Here is an 18,972-nt window from a genome sequence, read left to right as displayed (position 1 = left end):
AAAATTCAGAGAACAATGAAGAAATAGCAGGGATGTGTGCATTAGTAAAAACAAAAAAAAATAGGACTCAAAGTCTGCTACAGAGTAAGGAGTTAGGAAGTCTGTCTTATTCCAGAAGTTAGACAAGGGTCTCTCTCAGCAAGCGTTTTCTTCCCATTTCAGGTATTATTTTAAAGTTCAAGCCAAGAACCCTCAGGGCTATGGACCCATCAGCCCGTCGGTCTCATTTGTCACGGAGTCAGGTACGGATGCCTTCACTTCTCATTTCTCCCTTTTCTCAAAAACAAATAATTTGGAATAATGACTGCAATAGAATAAAAACTGGAAAATTAGAATCCTAACTTTTCTATTTACTGAATTCATATTGGCTATTGCTTTATTAAATAAACATCACTTTCTGCTAGGTTAAAACATGGACAATAATATTCAAAGTAGTCTTTTTTGGAACTGCCTGGAAAATGGAAAGGTCAAATTCCAGTGAAAATGGGGATCTAGTTCTCAGCCATGCAGGAAAGGTAGTCTGAATCTCTCTGCAAAAGATTTCGTGGCAGAGGTGATTTTTTCATTGCAAACAGCTGAAGAGCATAACTAGCCTGCGGCCTGAGAGGCAGCTGCTTCTAACAATGAGTTACGTCTCTAAGATGCTTATTTAATTGTTTAAGATTTTTCTTTTCTTTTTAAAAAATATATTTGTATTGATTTCAGAGAGGAAGGGAGAGAAATAGAGAGAGAGAAACATGAATGATGAGGGGGAATCATTGATCCGCTGCCTCCTGCCTACTGCATCGAAACATGGAGAAGAAAATGAAATCTTTCTGAGAATATGCTCTATACTGGAAATGTAGGTGAAGGACCTCAACAGCATTTTCACCTATTTCATCTAAGAAGTGTGTTTCTCATTAGTAATCAAGAAGAAGCCATTATCAGTGGTTAATGTGCTAACGTAGGGAATGTGTCTATATTTATGGCTACATTTCCTAAAAAGAAAATGGACTTTTGGCAACTTTCAGGATCAACATGATAAAAATCTATAAGAAGAAAACCAAATTATTCACATTTAAGCATCTATCAAGAACCTGATGTCTGAAATCTGAGGGTAGGAAGGCACATGTGTAGCTCATTCTCGTTTATTACTCAGCAGCATTCCTTGCACGGCGGCTGCACCGCAGTGAGCTTCTCCACTCACCTGCTGGCAGACATTGGGCTGTTTCTGCTTTTTGACTATGAAAAATAAAGCTGCTGTGGGCATTCATGTATAAAAGTGTTTTCTGGGACATGTTTTAATTTCTCTTGGGTAAGATCTCAAGGCCGCAAAGGGTGGATTGTACAGTAGGTGCATGTTTACCTTTTTAAGAAACCACCAACCTGTTTTCCCAAGATGGACACGTTTTAAAACATAATGAGTATTTCATTTCATTATTTTGTGGTACCCAGTGTCAAAGTATTCAGAGACCCACAACTTCTATAAAAATAATGAAGTATTTCTCAAAAGGAAGTGCTCAGAAAATAAAAACTAACAAAAATGTTGGCCTTTGACAAAGAAACCGTATATTTTTTCTTTGCTACTCCAGTTGGGTTAGCACTCTTGGTTATAATACACATGTAAGTCCTGGCATGGTTGTGAAATGTGATAATGGAGTCATTTTTTTTTTCATTCTACAGACAACCCTCTGCTTGTTGTGAGGCCACCAGGTAAGTCTGTCTTCTTGATAAACTCCATATTTGAGCAATCATGTTGAAGACTGACTATGAGATTGTTACAATTACAAGTGCTGGACCATTTTTGCATTTTTATAATATTAGGACAACATTGGTGGTTTCTTTACTCCCTTCATCCTAATCCAGGGAAAAGTGATCTGGGAATTTTTTAATAGCAGCCAACATCGATAAAAAACCATTATGGGTGGCCAAGCTCTCTGAGAACAGATAAGTTTATTTTCATTCAAACCCCTTTGAATATTTTAAATATTTGAAAAGGTAGCAAAATGCATTAAGTGTATAACAAAATTTTACTTTGTTTTTAAATAACCTGAGAAAGCTCTATTGCTCAAGTTCAGGACGGGTCTTCTGAGTGACAAGAACAGTAGGAGTCTAGGCAGAGGGACCTGGTGGGGGGTAGGATGGCATGCCTTGCAAGATCAACTTGGCCTCTATAGCTTATTTCCCATAATGCCTTTTTCTTGCTCTGAGAATCTCTACACTATGTTTGAGTAAAAGGAACTCCACAGCTGTGTTTCAGTCCTAAGAAGGCAAAGGAAAGAGAAAGAGGATGCCCACTGGGAGGTGGGAAAGCTTTGCTCAGGGAAGCCTTGAGAAAGAAGGCCCAGCAAATAAGTCAGATCTCTGGTACTTGTGCGAGAATAAACACTGGAGCGCCATGTCCTGGTGTGTTTTTGTTGTCAAGGCGGAGAGCCCATCTGGATCCCATTTGCTTTCAAACACAACCCTGACTACACGGACTGCCACGGCCGGCAGTATGTGAAGCGGACGTGGTACAGAAAGTTTGTGGGCGTCATTCTCTGTAACTCACTGCGGTACAAGATCTACCTCAGTGACAACCTGAAAGGTAGGTCTTTGAGGCTGGTTGGCTATGGGAGGGTAGGAAGAATTTTTATTTTATGAGCTACTCACTTGACATAGCAGGTGTGTGAAGATATATTTAGGTTTAGCTCAAATACAAACCAGCTTGGCAGGCTCTGTTTTAGGGTGATTCGTTCCTACACTGGCACCCAGAAAGATACATGTTTTAAATCTACCTTTTAGGAATTCTGACATAAATTTAAAGGCCAGTTTTTTCTGTTAACGCAATAACACGTATGAGTATAAGCTGGAAGTATTGAGGAAAACACTCCCTTCGTTTCCTGCTACTTTACAGAGAAAAAGACACAGATGGTAAAACATGCATTATCAGTACCATCTTTTCCAAATAAAAATTACATCGTCTTCATCATGGGTGGGGAGTAAAACAAAGGATAACACGCACTTTGACCTACTAACATTCCAAAATGCCATTTGACCCAGCTGGCTTTGCCTCATTCACCTACGCAAATTTTTTTTAATTTATTTTTTGGGTTTTTTTTTTGAGTTTTTCCCTTTATTTTTATTGTTGACACTATTACACATGTCCCCTTTCCCACCCTTTGCCTGCCTCCACCCAGACCCCAAATTTTTTTTATTTCAAAATTTGCACAATTTTTAGTAAATACATTTTTCAATTTTTCCCCAGCTGCTCTATATTTTATTATGGGTTTTTTTGTTGTTGTTTGTTTTTTCTTGCTAGTGGCATCATGTCAAGATAATGTCAAAACAAAATCTCCCTTACAGTCCTCCACGCTGGCAGTTTCTCAGTGTGTATGCCTCTCCCGACACTCACTGTCTGTGTCTCTCTGCCCTTCTCCTTCTGTGATTCGGAATTCCTAGGAGAGGTGCACAGCCTGCAGCATCCCAGGGTTGAGAAAAACAACTTTGTCCTACTGTGCAGCTGTGTTTCAGCACCACGGACAGTGCCTCATGCCACTGACACACACTCTACTAGTTATAAATGAAAATAGGTTCTTCTATTTTTATAGGTCTTTGTACCTTTCACAACGCAGCCTCTAGACTAGATTAGTTTCATCTGTTCTTTTTTTAAAAACCAACGATTAAAAAAGTATACCATTTATAGTCTGAAACTGCCTGTAATGGTTTCCAGTTGGTGAACACTTGTTAAGTATTTAACATACATGATCTCTGACACCTTAAACACTTATGGGTTGGTACCATTATCACCAAGTTTCAAACATGGAAAGTATGACACACAGAGTTGAGTAATGTACCCACTTCAAATAGTCTCCAAAGCCCAGGCAGACTCCTAAACCATCTGCGGCACTTTTTGAACAGTCACTGACTTATCTTATTCCTCCATGAAGACACATTCTACAGCATCGGAGACAGCTGGGGAAGAGGTGAAGACCATTGCCAATTTGTGGATTCACACCTGGATGGGAGAACGGGGCCTCACTCCTACATAGAGGCCCTCCCTAGCATTCAAGGTAATGAGAACACAGATCTGGCATATTCCACTGGGGGTGAGAGAGGAGGACTGATATGGGGAGAAAGTTCACCATGGCCCTGGCTTTGGTGTACTGCTTGATGACAGGTTGTTGGTAGCATTATAGCTCATGACAATCAAACATTAACAAAATACACCTACTGTGTGCTGGAGTTGGGTAAGCCTAGGGAAAGAAGAGCTCAGTGGAATATAAGACCTCATCCCTACTCTCAGGAAGATGGTCCATGACCAGAAAGAGAAGCTAAGTATCTGAAAGGCAACTAACAGGTACAACTTAAACTGTAGATAGTGACAGAGTTATGTCACATGGTCGTCCTGTTGTCAGGCGATTGTGCAGATTACAGCCACTGTCTGATATGAGGGAGGCCGGCCATCGGACACTGTTGGGGAAGGTTTTTGGAAGAGACAGAGTCAAAAAAGAGGCCTAGACACACACAGAGTGGAGGGCCTTTGTGGGGAGAATGGCAGGAACAGTAAGGAAGAGAAAAATAAACAAGTGCAAAACAACCGTGACCTGCTTCAGGAGACAGTGTATCAGCTATTTGATGATGGCTGTTTTAAGGTGGGAACTAGTGTATTCACTAGTGTATTCACCCTGCAATATGTTACTTACTCCCCCAACAAACAAACAATCAGAACTGAATGAAGTCCAGCTCTTTTCCCCATTATGCACTCAGTTCTCAACAATCTGGCATTTTCAAGACATGAGATGTGTTCTGATCCATTGACATTTTTAGCTCGGGGAAGAAAATGGTACAAAATTATTCATTTTCAAAGAAGTAAAATACAATAAAATACATAAAACAATAAAATAAGTGTATTAGGGTTCTCCAGAAAAACAAAACCAGTGCGGGGGTGGAGGGGGCGGGGGGAGGGAGAGAAAAAGGGAGAGAGGTGCTTATTTCAAGGAATTGCCTCATATGATGGTAGAGGCCGGCAAGCCCGGAATCTGCGGGGGCCAGCAGGCTGGAGACCCGGGAGAGTCTGTTTCCATGTGAGTCGCTGGCAGAACACTGTCCTCTTCACGGGAAGGAAGTTTCTTTAGGGCCTTTAACTGATTGGATGAGGCCCACCCACCATATGAAGGGTAACCTATTTTACTCAAAGTCTTGCGATTTAAATGTTAATTTCATCTAAAACACACATTCACAGAAAGACCTGAATAATAGTTGACCAAATATCTGGGTCCCATAGCCTAGCCAAATTGAATACAGAAAATTAACCATCAAAATAAACATTAAAGATAGGGTGTCCCAACAAATGTGTACGCACACTTTGAATAATTATAAAGGCAGTGTTTATTAAAATACATCCCATTTTCAAAATTGAGCTATCCGCTGTTAAAACATGTACACGTTTTGGGGAGACACCCTATATACAGGTGTAAGTGCTTTTCCAAAGTCACCTTACTAACATTGACAGGTGTGGTTGAAAGGGGTTTGTTACCAATATCAGGACTCCTTTATTGCTCTTATCACTTAGGAAACCTCATGGATTTTAGGAACGCTGTGCCGGGAACAGGGATAAAGACCAAATACATATTTCTTACTATAAATGGCAGTATCACAGACACATTTCTCTCCTCTTTTTCCTTTTCCCGTTCCAGGCTACTACCGCCAGTATCGCCAGGAGCCTGTCCGCTTTGGCAACATTGGTTTTGGGACCCCCTATTACTACGTGGGCTGGTATGAGTGTGGCGTCTCCATCCCAGGGAAGTGGTAACCACAGGACGAGCTGAGGAAAGCTCGCCCTGCCCGGCCCCCGGGACTAACTCGCACTGAGGGCTGAGCAGGAAAAGGAAGATGGCGCCTGTCCCAAGCCCCTCTGCCCCGTGTCAGCAAGGCCACAAGGTGGACACTGGATATTTGGGGCATCTTCAGTCTGGACTCGGCCCCACTTCCTGGCCTGGACCACACACGGGATTCAATGTTGCTGTTAAGTTTGCTTCTCCACACGTTTTGCTTATAATAGCACATCCCAGAGACAACCAAAGCACACAGCTACCAGGGATGCCCACTGATTCAGGGTGATTTTCACACTTCTTAGGCACAATATCTAGACCATCGGTATCTCCAGAGAACAGCAGAAGCTGGCTTCATGGGATGCTACACGCTCTCTTTTTTCACCGGACTCCTCCAAAACTAGCTGACGTTATGCCCCTGGCCTCTTTCTCTGCAGGAGAACTGAATTACTCAAATCCTCACCCAAGGAAATATATCCTGCTTAAGATTTATCCATGGACTCACCCACTGCTAGACCAAATGTATCAAATCTTGGTCAATCTCATTTTGATATATATATGTATATATGCATATACATATCCACACTTGTCTGCAAGAACGTTGATTAAAATCGCTAAATTTGTACCTGTTTACTAGAGAAACATGTGTGGGACTTTTGGGAGCAAAGGTGCCATTTTCGAACATCTTACTGAAGTGTCCAGAGCATGCGTTCTCAGCAGAGGAAAGCCACGCCTCCTTCCTGTGCGTGCTGCTGAGCTGTGGGTGGCGGGGGTACTGCCGCAGGGTGGCAGACTCGTTGCAGACGGAGTGCCTTCGGTCTCCCACACCCGTGTGGAAACTCACGGCTGTCTCTATGGGGACAGACCTAGCATGTTTGCAGATTAAGAGTTTAGGTCCCGAATGATTCGAAAATCCAGTCTTAAAGAAACCCCTTTCCCTCTCCTGCCCGTCTCAGTGTCTACTTCTTGAAATAAAGCACCTTACCCCTCTTCGCCGCAGCACACGTGAGTTTATTTAAAACACCGTGTCCGGTCCACGGGCCTGGCTCCTCCGTGTCCTCCGGCAGCTCTGCGCAGTGAAGGATTTGTCTCAGACAGGTTTACACGTACGAAAAGCAGGGCTGGAGGTGGATCTGTTTCTGGGCCCACTGGTGTTTCCCTCATATGAACGATGTGACGTGGGATGCAGTCCAGGCTCCTGGAGCCAACCAGTGCAGGCCGGCGCTGTGTTGAGGGGACGCCTGGTGTATTGTGTAGGCGTGAAGGTAGAACTTACAAGCAAACAAGTAACTTTGCAGGCCGCTGCATTGGGGCTGTGATAAAGGACACTTCCCTCAGCTCCCACCATCCCCTTTGCACAGTAAACAACAGTAGAGACAGTGTGAGCAGGCAGACAGCTGGGAAAATAGAGAATTCCTTAGGAGGGCAGATCAGACTCCCAGCTCACGTGCTACTCACATGTTCATTTGCAAAATAGCATAATGCTCTCCAGGTCCATCCATGCTGTTGCAAATGGTAGGAGTTCCTTTTTACAGCAGCATAGTATTCCATGGTGTAGATATACCACAGTGTTTTAATCCACTCTTCTGCTGATGGGCACTTAGGCTGTTTCCAAATCTTAGCTACTATAAATTGTGCTGCTATGAACATAGGAATGCATATATCCTTTCTGTTTGGTGTTTCTAGTTTCTTGGGATATATTCCTAGAAGTGGGATCACTGGGTCAAATGGGAGTTCCACTTTTAGTTTTTTGAGGAAACTCCATACTGTTCTCCACAGTGGCTGCACCAGTCTGCATTCCTACCAGCAGTGCACGAGGGTTCCTTTTTCTCTGCATCCTCTCCAGCACTTGTCATTTGTTGATTTGTTGATGATAGCCATTCTGACAGGTGTGAGATGGTACCTCATTGTCATTTTGACTTTCACCTCTTGGATGATTAGTGACTTTGAGCATGTTTTCATATGTCTCTTGGCCTTCTGTATGTCCTGTTTTGAAAAGTGTCTATTTAGGTCCTTTGCCCATTTTTTGATTGGGTTGTTTATCTTCCTTTTGTTAAGTTGTATGAGTTCCCTGTAAATGTTGGAGGTTAAACCCTTATTGGAGATAACATTAGCAAATATGTTCTCCAGTGCAGTGACAGAAATCTTTAAGTAGCTTTTGGGGCTCTTGTACATGAAAGGGGGATTTTTTAAAAAGAAGGATGTCTAAAATCATCTTATATTTTACTCTTATTAACACTCAAACAAACTTCTTTCAATAAAGATAAGGTCTTTCAGTATAAGTGAATTTTTCTAATAAGCAGGTAACTGGCTTTGGCACCCACCAGCTGGCCATCACCATTGCTGTTGGAGGGAGAGAGGCTCCAGGCTGAGGCCCCTGGGAGAGCCTGCAGTTTGCAATTTCCTGAGTGTTCCCTTGGGTATGAATCATTCATTAGCGCTCAAGCAGGCGTGCTGGGCTGTCCCACAGCCGCCTGGTCGCGGCCTCCTCTGGGAGAGATGGGGATCCGTTCAGCAGAGGAGCAGGTGCCTCTTCCCTTCGCGATCCACACTCTTCATAACCACATGACATGTGCCCTGCTCCTTTCACACACTAAGGGCTTCCTGCTCACTCCTCAGAAGCACATGGAATCCCCTGGTGTTCACTCAACAATGAACACCAAGCCCGTGATACTGGAGGCTGTATTTCATTATAGAAACCTGCACTTTTATTAGAAAGAAGTGTTTGTGCCCTGGCCGGTGTGCTCAGTGGTCAGAGCATCAGCCTGCGCACTAAAGGGTTGTGGGTTTGATTCCTGTCAAGGGCACGTTCCTGGGTTGCAGATTCCTGGCCCCCAATGTGGGTACGTGTGGGAGGTAACCAATAGATGTGTCTCTCTCACATCGATGTGTTTTTTCTCTCTCTTCCCCCCACTCTCCCTCCCTTCCACTCTCAAAAAAAGAAAAGAAAGAAAGAAATGGAAAAAATATCCTCAGTTGAGGATTAACAACAACAAAAAAGTGTTTGCAAGTTTTGATGGAAATTACTACAAACCCCAGATGATAGAGCAGCCAAAACAAAAACACCGGCTCTGAGCCAAGGTGGTACGATTACCAAAATTCTGTCCAAACGTGGTTACGTCACAGTTCACATGAGTGCTCGTGGCCACATCCAGCTCCGGGTCCACTCAGGAGGCCACGTTTCAGAACGCCATGGGCCTGAAAACCACTTCGTGTCAGATCAGGAGGACATTAATGGGGCCGTTTTCCTAAAGCCTTTGTCTATTTGAAAGGCTCAAAGAAGCAGCGAGTTTGCCAGCTCTAGAGGCAGAAGTAGCATAGGTGGGGATTCAAGAAAAAGAACACGTGACTCGCACAGCGAGGAGCGAGCCTCCTTGGGAAGCAGGGAGAAGTCCGTCCCTGAGAAGCCTGAAATAGCACGAGAAAGGTCTAAACTTGTGCCCGGAGGCCCCGGCCTGTGTTCACGTGGCCTGCGAGCCCAGAATGGCTTTTCAGAGGGCTGTAAACCAAACAAACAGACAAGCAAAAAACTCAGTATTAGTCAACAGAAACCATATGTGGTTCACAGGCCTGAAATATTTACCATCTTACCCTGTAAGAAAAAGTTTGCACAGCCTTAGGTTAGAGTTTTCCTGGGTTTAAAGACGGTTTAAGCAAAGTCCTAGTTAAAAACTATCACATCACATAGGACTTCATAGATGTTTGTTTTCCTCGTACTTGAGTTATGTTTGGAAATTGATGGATATGCTCAGGATAAAAAAGTCAAGGAATTCAGTGTGTGGGGGGGGGGCAGGGGGGATTCAAAGGTGGGTCTGCAAGCTCTGTATGGGAGCTAGTCCTGCTCTAGAAAACGTTCGAGATTCATGCGGGGGGTGGGGGGGAGGGGGGTGCTCAGAGCTCCCTGGCACCACGTGTCCAGTCTGGCTCAGCACCTGTGGGCTCCGATGCAGACTGAGGGGATGTGGGGGGCGTGGACACAGCACGTGGTCATGTTTGGAAGCAACGGCAGGCTCTCTTCATGGCCCAGCATTTCTCCACCCTTCCTCGACTTCCACAGCTGTCAGTGGCCTCCGTGCCAGGCAGTGTGCGGACATGTGCACCTCAGCGTTCACAGTCTACACTAAAACAGCACTGGAGAAGCTGGGCTGGTTTGAAAGCTTGGGGGGTGATACCTACGTGATGGGCTTTTTGTGTGTTTGTTGCTCTGGTGCTGACATCTCTGCTGTTCTAGCTTCATCGAAGCCCAGCTGCTCGGAGACTTGGTAAATTCCGTTCACAGCATTTCTGGGTTGCCTCGCTGTATCGGAAATATTTGTTTGGTGACCACAGCTTCGTTCTGTTTTTGATGCTGAATTGGAAAATGCTGTTTGTCCTTTGGGAATGTTCTAGTTAATGAGGAACAGATGGTGGTCTGAGTGGTACAGAACTTGTTGACTAGTCAGAAGATCCTCTTGGTGTACATTTAGGGCTTTCTCTGTAGTAGGGATATTTCTGAAGTAATGTGTAATTAGTGAGTGGAAAATAACTTGTATCCTAGTTCATGGTTCAAATACAAGGTCAATATTATCAATGCATCCATGTATATACTAGTACATCTGTAACAGACAACTTTATTAAGTCCTTCCTAAGTGTCAGGGACCCTTCTGAGTACAGATTTATTCTTTGGTGTTTTTTAAAAAAATTAAAAAAACACATACCAACCATTTTAGTGAGGCATGGTTGGCATACAAAAGGCTGTATATAATTAATGTGTACAATGTGATAAGTATATATACCTGTGAAACCATCACCACCATCTGTACCAGAAACACACCCATTACCTTCAAAAGTTTCTTCCCACCCTCTCAATTTATTATTGTGTGTGTGTGAGATAAGAACACTTAACATAGGACCTCCCCTCTGAGCAAGTTTTAAGTGTGCAATACAGTATTGTTAGCTACCGGCCCTGTGCTGTAAGGAGACCTCTAGGCCTTACTCGTCTTGCATGGCCAAAACTAACACCTCTGCATTTCCTAACACCTCCCCAACCCCTGGCAACCACCATTCTCCTCGCTGCTTCAAGAGTTTTTTTTAGATTCCACAGGTAAGTGGAATCATGTGATATGTGTCCTTCTGTGACTGGCTCATTTTACTCAGTCCTCTGGGTTCATTCATGTTGTCACAATTGGCAGGGTTTTTCTTATTATTAAAGGCTGAATATTCCATTGTGTGTGTGTGTACCACAAGATTTATAGTGCACACTCCTGAATTTTGACAAATTTATAGTCATGTAAGCACCACTATAATTAAAACAGACAACAGTTCCATTACCCCCCCCACACACACACACACAAATTCCTCCCCCGCCCGCACCCCCACTCCCCCTGTCATCAACTGATCTGCTTTCTGTCTCTGTTCTTGCCTTGTCTAGATGGTCATGTAAAAGGACGGTTCTATTTCTTCCTTTCCGATCCATTTGCATCTTATTTCTTTTTCTTGCCTATCACTCTGCAAAGACCTCTCTATACTGATGAAAGAAGACATCTTCGCCTTGTTCCTGATTCCAGAAGGAAAGCTTTTGGTGTTTCAACGCCAAGTATGATGTTAGCCAAAAGCCAAGTCAAGTTGACACGTGAAACACCGTCATGAACTGGAACGCCGAGAGGTCGGGGATGTAGCGTGCTGAGCACCTGGACCATGTGCGGCTCACAGGTGAGGGAATGCCAGACTCCGTGCTGGGCCATGTGCATGCTCTAAACCCAACGCAGGAGAGACCCACTCCCAGAGTTACACAGCAGGCAGGGGTGCAACTGAGATAATTACTCAGAAGACCATTGTGAGGACTGAGCAAGATAATTTGTTTAAGGTACTTAGTGCCTTGCATGTAGTCAATATTCAATAAATTGCAACTATTATCTGATGAACGACAGTGTACCTTAGTTCTCTGGTCTCGAAAACCCGACCGCATGTTCCTAAATGCATGTGATCTCCTTCACTTGCCATGTTATGGTGGATAAACTGCTTAGACTGTTATGGGCTCATTAATCGTTCAGAAAGCATTGTTCATATGCTCTGGGTTTGATTAAAATTCAAGTGCATTTACACATCCTCTTTCTTCAGTTTCAATGCCATCCATCTGATAATAGAAACTGGATCCCTACACTGATGATCCACCTATATCTCATTGACTAGAATTCTATTCAGTTGGAGCCAAGAAGATGGCCTTTTCTTTGTGATAAAAGCAAACGCCACATTTTTGCAACGGAGGAGTAACAAAAATCTGAATTCAGTCTGAAGTTCTAAACTCACTAATTTTCAGTGGCTTCTAACCTGGGCCTAAAGAGATAGCCCTCAGTTTATAAAATATTCATACTTCCTCTGTTTCTGCTACGCTAACTGGTGCAAAACAGACATCTCTAGATTCATCCCCCCAAAAAAGCCACCAAGATGCTCTAAGACCTTTCCAATGTCTCATCACATATGGCTGATGGAACCTCCTTAAAGAAAACCCCTGAATTTTGAAACCATCATAAAATGAGTTCTTACATTTCTTCCATGTGGGAATAAAGTATGTATATAAGAGAGGGGTTATAACGTTATATATGCCTGTTTCTACAGGAAAACCAACTTCACTATACATGTCTTTTGGAAAAAACCCTGAGTGAAGACTGCCTGTATACCCTTTTTCAACATTGTCAACCCGCATTCAGCAGGGCCTGAGCACCGGGAGAATTCACTAAGCACTTAACATTTAATGATTCACATTTACAGTCACGCAGGTCAATACCGAGCTTTTGTGCATGCATCAAGTTGAGGTGGGTTTTGAGACTTGAAACAGAACCCTGATGGATACGCTTAGGAAAACCAGGAACAGGGGGAGGAGTCACAGACTTGCCCATCCCTTAGGCTCCCCCAACACAATTCTTAGGTGCAAAGTAAGAGAGGTAACCAGATGGCAACAGTGTGTGCTGAGTGACATGGGAATGGATGGCCCCGATGTCTTATGGGCTGAATTAGTGAGCGAAGGCGCTGGAGCAGCCGAGAGACAAGAGGGACTTTTGTGAATGACTCTCAGCTCTGCGACCTCACCTCCGCTCCTTTGCTGATGTCCCTTCTTCAAAAGGGTCAGGAACGCTAGACTGCCCCTCTTCCCACACTCGGCCATGGGCTGACTGTGGGTGTGCCTCCAGGATTCACATGTTGAACCCCTAATCCCAATGTGAAGGTGTCAGGAGACAGGGCATTTGGAGGGTGATTAATTCGTGAGGGTGGAGCCCTCAGAAGACAAGACACCAGAGGGCTTGCTCCCTTCCTCCCCTGCCCTGGGAGGACGCAGCCAGAAGGCGGCTGAACCGGGAAAAGGACCCGACCATGTGGGCACCCTGACTTGTGGGCACCCTGACTTCCAGCCCCCAGACGGTGAGAAATACTAGCAAAGATCTGATGTTCAAGCCCCAGGTCCATGGGATTCTGCTTGAGCCGCCAGAGCAGACTCCAAAACATCTCCTCTCTGCTTTGCGTGGAGAGTTGGAAGCTATTGAGGAGAGCTGGGAGCAAAGGCCTCTGGGAAGAGACAGTTAACTCAGAAATGACATTTGGGAAGAGAAACCCCACCCTCATGATGCTGGCAGATCTGTGGTGCCAGCTCCTTTCTGTGAGCTAATTCGTTCCTGTTTCTAACCATCCATTTCCAAGTGTCTGAGGATCAGTTTCTCATGATCTTTCCCAGCTTTTCATGATGCTGATAACTCGGCAGCCAAGGACAGCACAACCACAGAATACATTTCATTTTGCTTAGGTTTCATTTTGCTCCAAGACCCTATGCTTTGACACCCTACAGACAGAAATTTTTTGGAAATCCTGTGCCAATTTAAACTAACTTGTTGGGAGATCGTCTCAAATAAATCTAGAATGTTTTTATTTTTGCTACAAATATTTTTGGCCTCTGAGTGGATGTGTGTTCCCTGTTGAGTGTTTACTTTGATGTTTCATTGGAGATAAACCATTTATTTCAATTTGATTTGATTTGATTTAGTTCAACTCAGCTAAATTCCATCACACTTATTATTTATTAATACCTACATTTACATATAGCAATTTGCTAGGCATTTCAGTCCCAGTCCCCAAATTTGAAAACTCAGAGTCTAATTGGGAAGAAGGGAAATTCTAAGATAATTTTTAAGCCAAAGCATGGTGCTTAGGAGAGGACAGGGCTGACAAAGATGAGCAACCTCACCTCACTCTCCTTCCACGTCCGTGGCAGACACTGCTGGTCATCACTGCATCAGCTCTATGCCAGGGGAGTCCCAGCATCTTTCTCAGTCAGTCACTACCCAGCGTTCAGCAGCGGTATGGTACCCAAGGCCCTTATCCATCCCTGGAAAAAATGACACAAATGCTCAGATGGATTCCAAAATGGGAGAACTTCGCTTGGGCCTGTGTCTGTAGGCTCTGTGCTTAAGACAACAGAGCAGCTTGGTAATTTCAAGGATTTGATGGTTGAGAATGAATTAGAAGAAAATGAATCTTCACTGAATTTTTTCCAGTCGACTCACAAGCATGAATTTATACACACGACTACAAAGAAGCATTTGGGAGATTAATGAGAGTTTTGAAATCTGAAATGGAGACTGTAATTTCCAAATCTGCAAAGTGTATTGAGACTCAGATGATCAAGCTCCTATTGTACTTTCCCAGTAATTAATCATGTGATCTTGGGCAATTCTCAACCCTTCTGTGCACTTGAGCTTCACCATTAGGGAGTGTAATGTTTTTACAGCATTTTTAAATAAATGATCTGAATTCGGCACCTTAATATAAATAACAGATAAAAGTGCAAAGTGTCTGGCTGAAGATGAGGCTTGGAGCCTGGCCCTGACCCCCATTATCTTCCCCTCAGCCTCCACCCCAATCTTATGGAATCCTCTGGAATTTCTGCAAGGAATGTTAGCAATTAAGGAACACATTTTGATAACTAAACAAGAGATTCTTTAGGTACTGTTCCAACTCTGTACGTGTTAATGAACATAAATCAGCTAGATCTGACTCAATACAGTGTGCCGGGCACGGGTGGCAATAAGCTCCGGAACTCCTGGGTCTGGGGGCAGGTGAGCAGATGGAGCACATAGTCAGGCCCCTGCTTTGCTGCGGGCCCCGCACCTCTACACACTCACTCATGAGGTCCCCATATGGGACCTTCTGTGCAGCCATCTGATTGTTTTCATATTCCTCTGCTCCCACTGCGTGTGACAGGTGGCGGTCACCTCTGTGTATTTAAATCAGAGGAATGAATAATCTTCTAATGGGCTTGGAGGCCAGATTGTTAACTTCACTCTGTCTTTAGTATCTTGACATTTTCTTCTTGACACCAGTTCAAAAACAAATTAAAAGACCTTCCAGGGGCTGTATTTATAATGCCACAAACAGACTCATTGGATCCTGTGCTTCACTGGGCTATCAAAGAGTCAGGGCCTCTGAAACGTACTGTGTGGCTACCTTCTTTAAATCATATATAAGTACATATGCGATTATAAAGGTTTGTGCTCTAATGAAGCATAGCAGGTGTCTGGTGATTTGGTCCTTGCATTCAAGGTCTCCAGTTGCTCAGGCCTTGACCGGCTAGGGCAGTGGTCGGCAAACTCATTAGTCAACAGAGCCAAATGTCAACAGTACAACGATTGAAATTTCTTTTGAGAGCCAAATTTTTTAAACTTAAACTATATAGGTAGGTACATTGTTATTAACTTAATTAGGGTACTCCTAAGCTGGCCTTTGCTAAAAACGTCCTCAATCTGAGGGGTCGACCTCAGCGAACGTACCCCCACTTCTTCTAACGCCACTTCTTCAACATAGACTCGCCCAGGCCGAAAACCGACTTCTGCGCATGGGCCATGAAGTTTCAATCGCACTGTACGTGTGCGCCCGCACGTGGTATTTTGTGGAAGAGCCACACTCAAGGGGCCAAAGAGTCGCATGTGGCTTGCGAGCTGCGGTTTGCCTACCACTGGCCTAGGGGAGTGCTGGAGAGCATTTACAGGTTCCTAACACCATCCCATTTATGAATTCAGTCTTGCTGGATTTGAAATTGAACTCACACAAGGTAAAAAAAAAAAAAAAGGCAAGTGAAGTCAGTTCACAAAACCCTGCTCTTTGATCACTCACTCATAAATAGCTAACGAGGCCTCTCTAAAACATCCCTTCTGGTGTAAACTCACAATTTTGCAAGCTCTATGTTTCTGAAGAAAGTGGATTGTTCACAGGGGACCCAGGGCCTCACACAGATCCTAGTAAGTAGCAAAAAGAACATGAGGATAAAGAAGCTTAGCCAACATCCAGCCGGACTGGGACCCAGTGTCAGGGGCACTCACTTGAGCTGGAGGTGAGGAGCATTAGAACTTATTTTAAATGAGAAGTCTCTTTAAAAGGAGAGGAGTCCAAGAGAATCGTAATATGTCGGGCTCCCAGCTCAGAAGAGGGTTTTGGAGCTGGAGAACAGATCAGACTTTCTCTAACTTGCATTTCCTCGTCTGGTCTCCACCCTGATACGCTGACAATTCTGTAGCCCCGTGGACTGCTGTCTCGATGGACAGAGCCTTAGGAAACCCCCTCCCAGGCCCGCCTCAGGCCTCCTGAACTAGTTTCTGCAGGCAGCTCCTAGAAAGAAGGAAGTGGTTAAGCTGCCTGTGTGTGCCGACACTTGCTTAGTGAACTCCTACTTGTCCTTAAGATGTAGCTTAAGCTTTGCCTCCTCAGGTAGCCTTCCCTGACTTTGCTATAGAATTGGCGGCTGATTATAGATTTGCATGATTATTTGTTATTATCTGTCTTCCCCACTCGACCAAAACTCAACGAGAACAGAGTTTAATAGAATAGTTAACATTTACTGAATATTAATACCATATGGACATGGATTGGTTCACTTGATTCTCAGAGCAGGGGCTCTGCTAGGTGCTAGGAAGTTAAAGGTAAGTATAACCTTGTCACCACCCTCTGACCTTAGAGTCTAGAACTGTGGTCGGCAAACTGCGGCTCTCGAGCCACATGCGGCTCTTTGGCCCCTTGAGTGTGGCTCTTCCTAAGCCTTAGGAGTGCCCTAATTAAGTTAATAACAATGTACCTGCCTATATAGTTTAAGTTTAAAAAATTTAGCTCTCAAAAGAAATTTCAATCGTACTGTTGATATTTGGCTCTGTTGACTAATGAGTTTGCAGACCACTGGTCTAGAACAATGGTTCTCATTGTCATTTAGCCTCCCAAGGGACATCTGTCTGACAGTTTTGGTTGTCACCCCTGGAGGGAGGAGTGTGCTGGTGGCATCCAGTGGGTAGAGGCCAGGGATAATGTTAAATATCCCGAAACACACAGGACACCCCCCACAGCAAAGAGCTATCTGGCCCACAATGTCAATAGTGCAGAGATGGAGAAACACTGGTTGGGAAAGTGAAATCACATGTAAGACTCTACGTGCAATCGTGTTAGTGTGTGATGGAACCAGGATTGTGGGGACGCAATGGACAGGGTGACCAAATCTATGAGGAGGGAGGGAGGGAGGGAGGAAGGGAGGAGGAAGGGAGGAAGGGAGGAAGGGAGGAAGGGAGGAAGGGAGGAAGGGAGGAAGGGAGGGAGGAAGGGAGGAAGGGAGTCTGAATCTGAGAACGCAGGAGAAAATGTGCTACGCGGGTCCCTGAACAGGAAGTAAGTCACATAAAGCTCTGGCTGATGCAGCCGACAGACTCTGCTGAAAGCCTGGCAGGTATTCCACCCTCTTCCCGGGGCACAGGGTAGGGTTACAGGAACATGTGCTGGGTAACTGATCAAACCATAAAAACAACAGCATAGAAGCTGAGAGCTTTGACAGGTGTGATCCCTTTCAGAAGCCTGGCTGCAGACTCTCTTTGACACTGGTGGGAAGGGGAATGGGTACGGGAAGCCCTCCACTCGGCAGCAGAACTCCCACTGCCCGCTCACAGGACGGCCTAGCCAGCTGCTGGCTGCACGCACCGTGGGGGCAGGGAAGCCCAGAGCTCGTGTTCAAATGCAGGAGGCTGCACCCCGGCCCACTGCTGGGAACGGACCATAGGAGGAGCCTGGCCAGGGAGGGCGAAGGCACGTGTGAGGCTGTGAGGCGGGAGGGGAGGGAGGGAGCAGTTTCTGAAGGAGAGAAGGGCCTGTGTCACGGGTTGAGTTCTCAGCGGCAGGGGCCACAGATGGCCTGTGGGCAGGAGCTTCTCCTGCCGGGTCAGACTGTGGCGAGAAGGGCAGCCCACAGGGGCAGGAGCCCCCGCGTCCTGTACAGCAGGGCTGCTCGGTCCTCTCTCCAGGGAGCACCGCCCTGTGTGGCCCACTGAGCCGAGCCGGCGCCACGTGCCTGTCGCAACCACCAGCTCAGGGGACGCTTGTGTGAACGGGGTGGAATCCCGTGATTTGGAAAACTTGAGTTGTAATTTAAACCATCGCCTCCTGTCTCATTTCCCTAGATTCTTCCTTCACCCATCAATCTTGCTTTTCTTCTCCTGCCCCATCTCCTGGGGCGGGAGGAAGGGACTGTCACTGAAGGGTCCGCATGCTCTGGGCAGACTCCACCAGGAACGAGTGTGCCCAGAACAGAGGCCCTGTGGGCTGAGGCCCCACCAACGCCAGCTCCCCCTCCCCTCATCCCAGGCACGGAGCCGTGGCCTTTTCCTCACTCATCCCGCAGGCCGGTCCACCCACCTGGAGGGGCACCTTCTCATCCACCAGGGCGCTGCGCCTGCTCTGCTCCTCCCGTGGGGACTCAGCTCGCAGGCAGGAAAGCAATGCCCTTGCCTCCCCGCTCTCTGGGGACAGTGCGGTTGTGTTCGGCTTCGGGACCCCCAGCACCACCATTCGGGTGCGGCTTCCTGGCACAGCTGATGGGGCCCGGGATCCCCACGTGGGGAGTGGCTTGGTGAGGGCCAGTGGGGACCAAGAAGCACTGTGGGCACAGCTCCCTGTCTGTCTGGTCTGGCCCTGCCTCAGGCCGGTCCATGTGCCGCCCCATCAAGCCCAGGTTCCCCGCCCCCGCCCCGGCAGAGCTTAGGTGGACTCAGGTGGCCTCCGCTTCCCAGGGGAGGTGGTGCGCACACGCGATCACGAGTGGGCGGGCCTCCCCTCCTCGCCCCTCCCCCTCCTCTCTGCCTCGCTTGCTTTGATTCCACTCTCAGCTCCCTCCATTCTAGATCTG

At 45.8% G+C, this 18,972-nt stretch overlaps 1 protein-coding gene across 3 annotated transcripts in view; it reads left to right on the top strand.

Moving 5' to 3' along the window:
• Positions 1 to 6,784, top strand: part of FNDC1 (fibronectin type III domain containing 1) — a 69,088-nt gene extending 62,304 nt beyond the window's left edge. For all 3 annotated transcript variants that reach the window (XM_036317145.1, XM_036317143.1, XM_036317142.1), the window contains 5 exons: positions 163 to 242; positions 1,663 to 1,692; positions 2,405 to 2,566; positions 3,909 to 4,031; positions 5,658 to 6,784. In XM_036317145.1, the coding sequence (XP_036173038.1) occupies positions 163 to 242; positions 1,663 to 1,692; positions 2,405 to 2,566; positions 3,909 to 4,031; positions 5,658 to 5,773 (511 nt within the window). In that variant the 3' untranslated portion in view covers positions 5,774 to 6,784. The remainder of the gene's footprint in view (positions 1 to 162; positions 243 to 1,662; positions 1,693 to 2,404; positions 2,567 to 3,908; positions 4,032 to 5,657) is intronic.
• Positions 6,785 to 18,972: the final 12,188 nt, after the last annotated feature.

Source organism: Myotis myotis, unplaced genomic scaffold, assembly GCF_014108235.1.
Source record: "Myotis myotis isolate mMyoMyo1 unplaced genomic scaffold, mMyoMyo1.p scaffold_m19_p_7, whole genome shotgun sequence".
Taxonomy (NCBI): domain Eukaryota; kingdom Metazoa; phylum Chordata; class Mammalia; order Chiroptera; family Vespertilionidae; genus Myotis; species Myotis myotis.
This window is presented reverse-complemented; position numbering and strand designations above follow the sequence as displayed.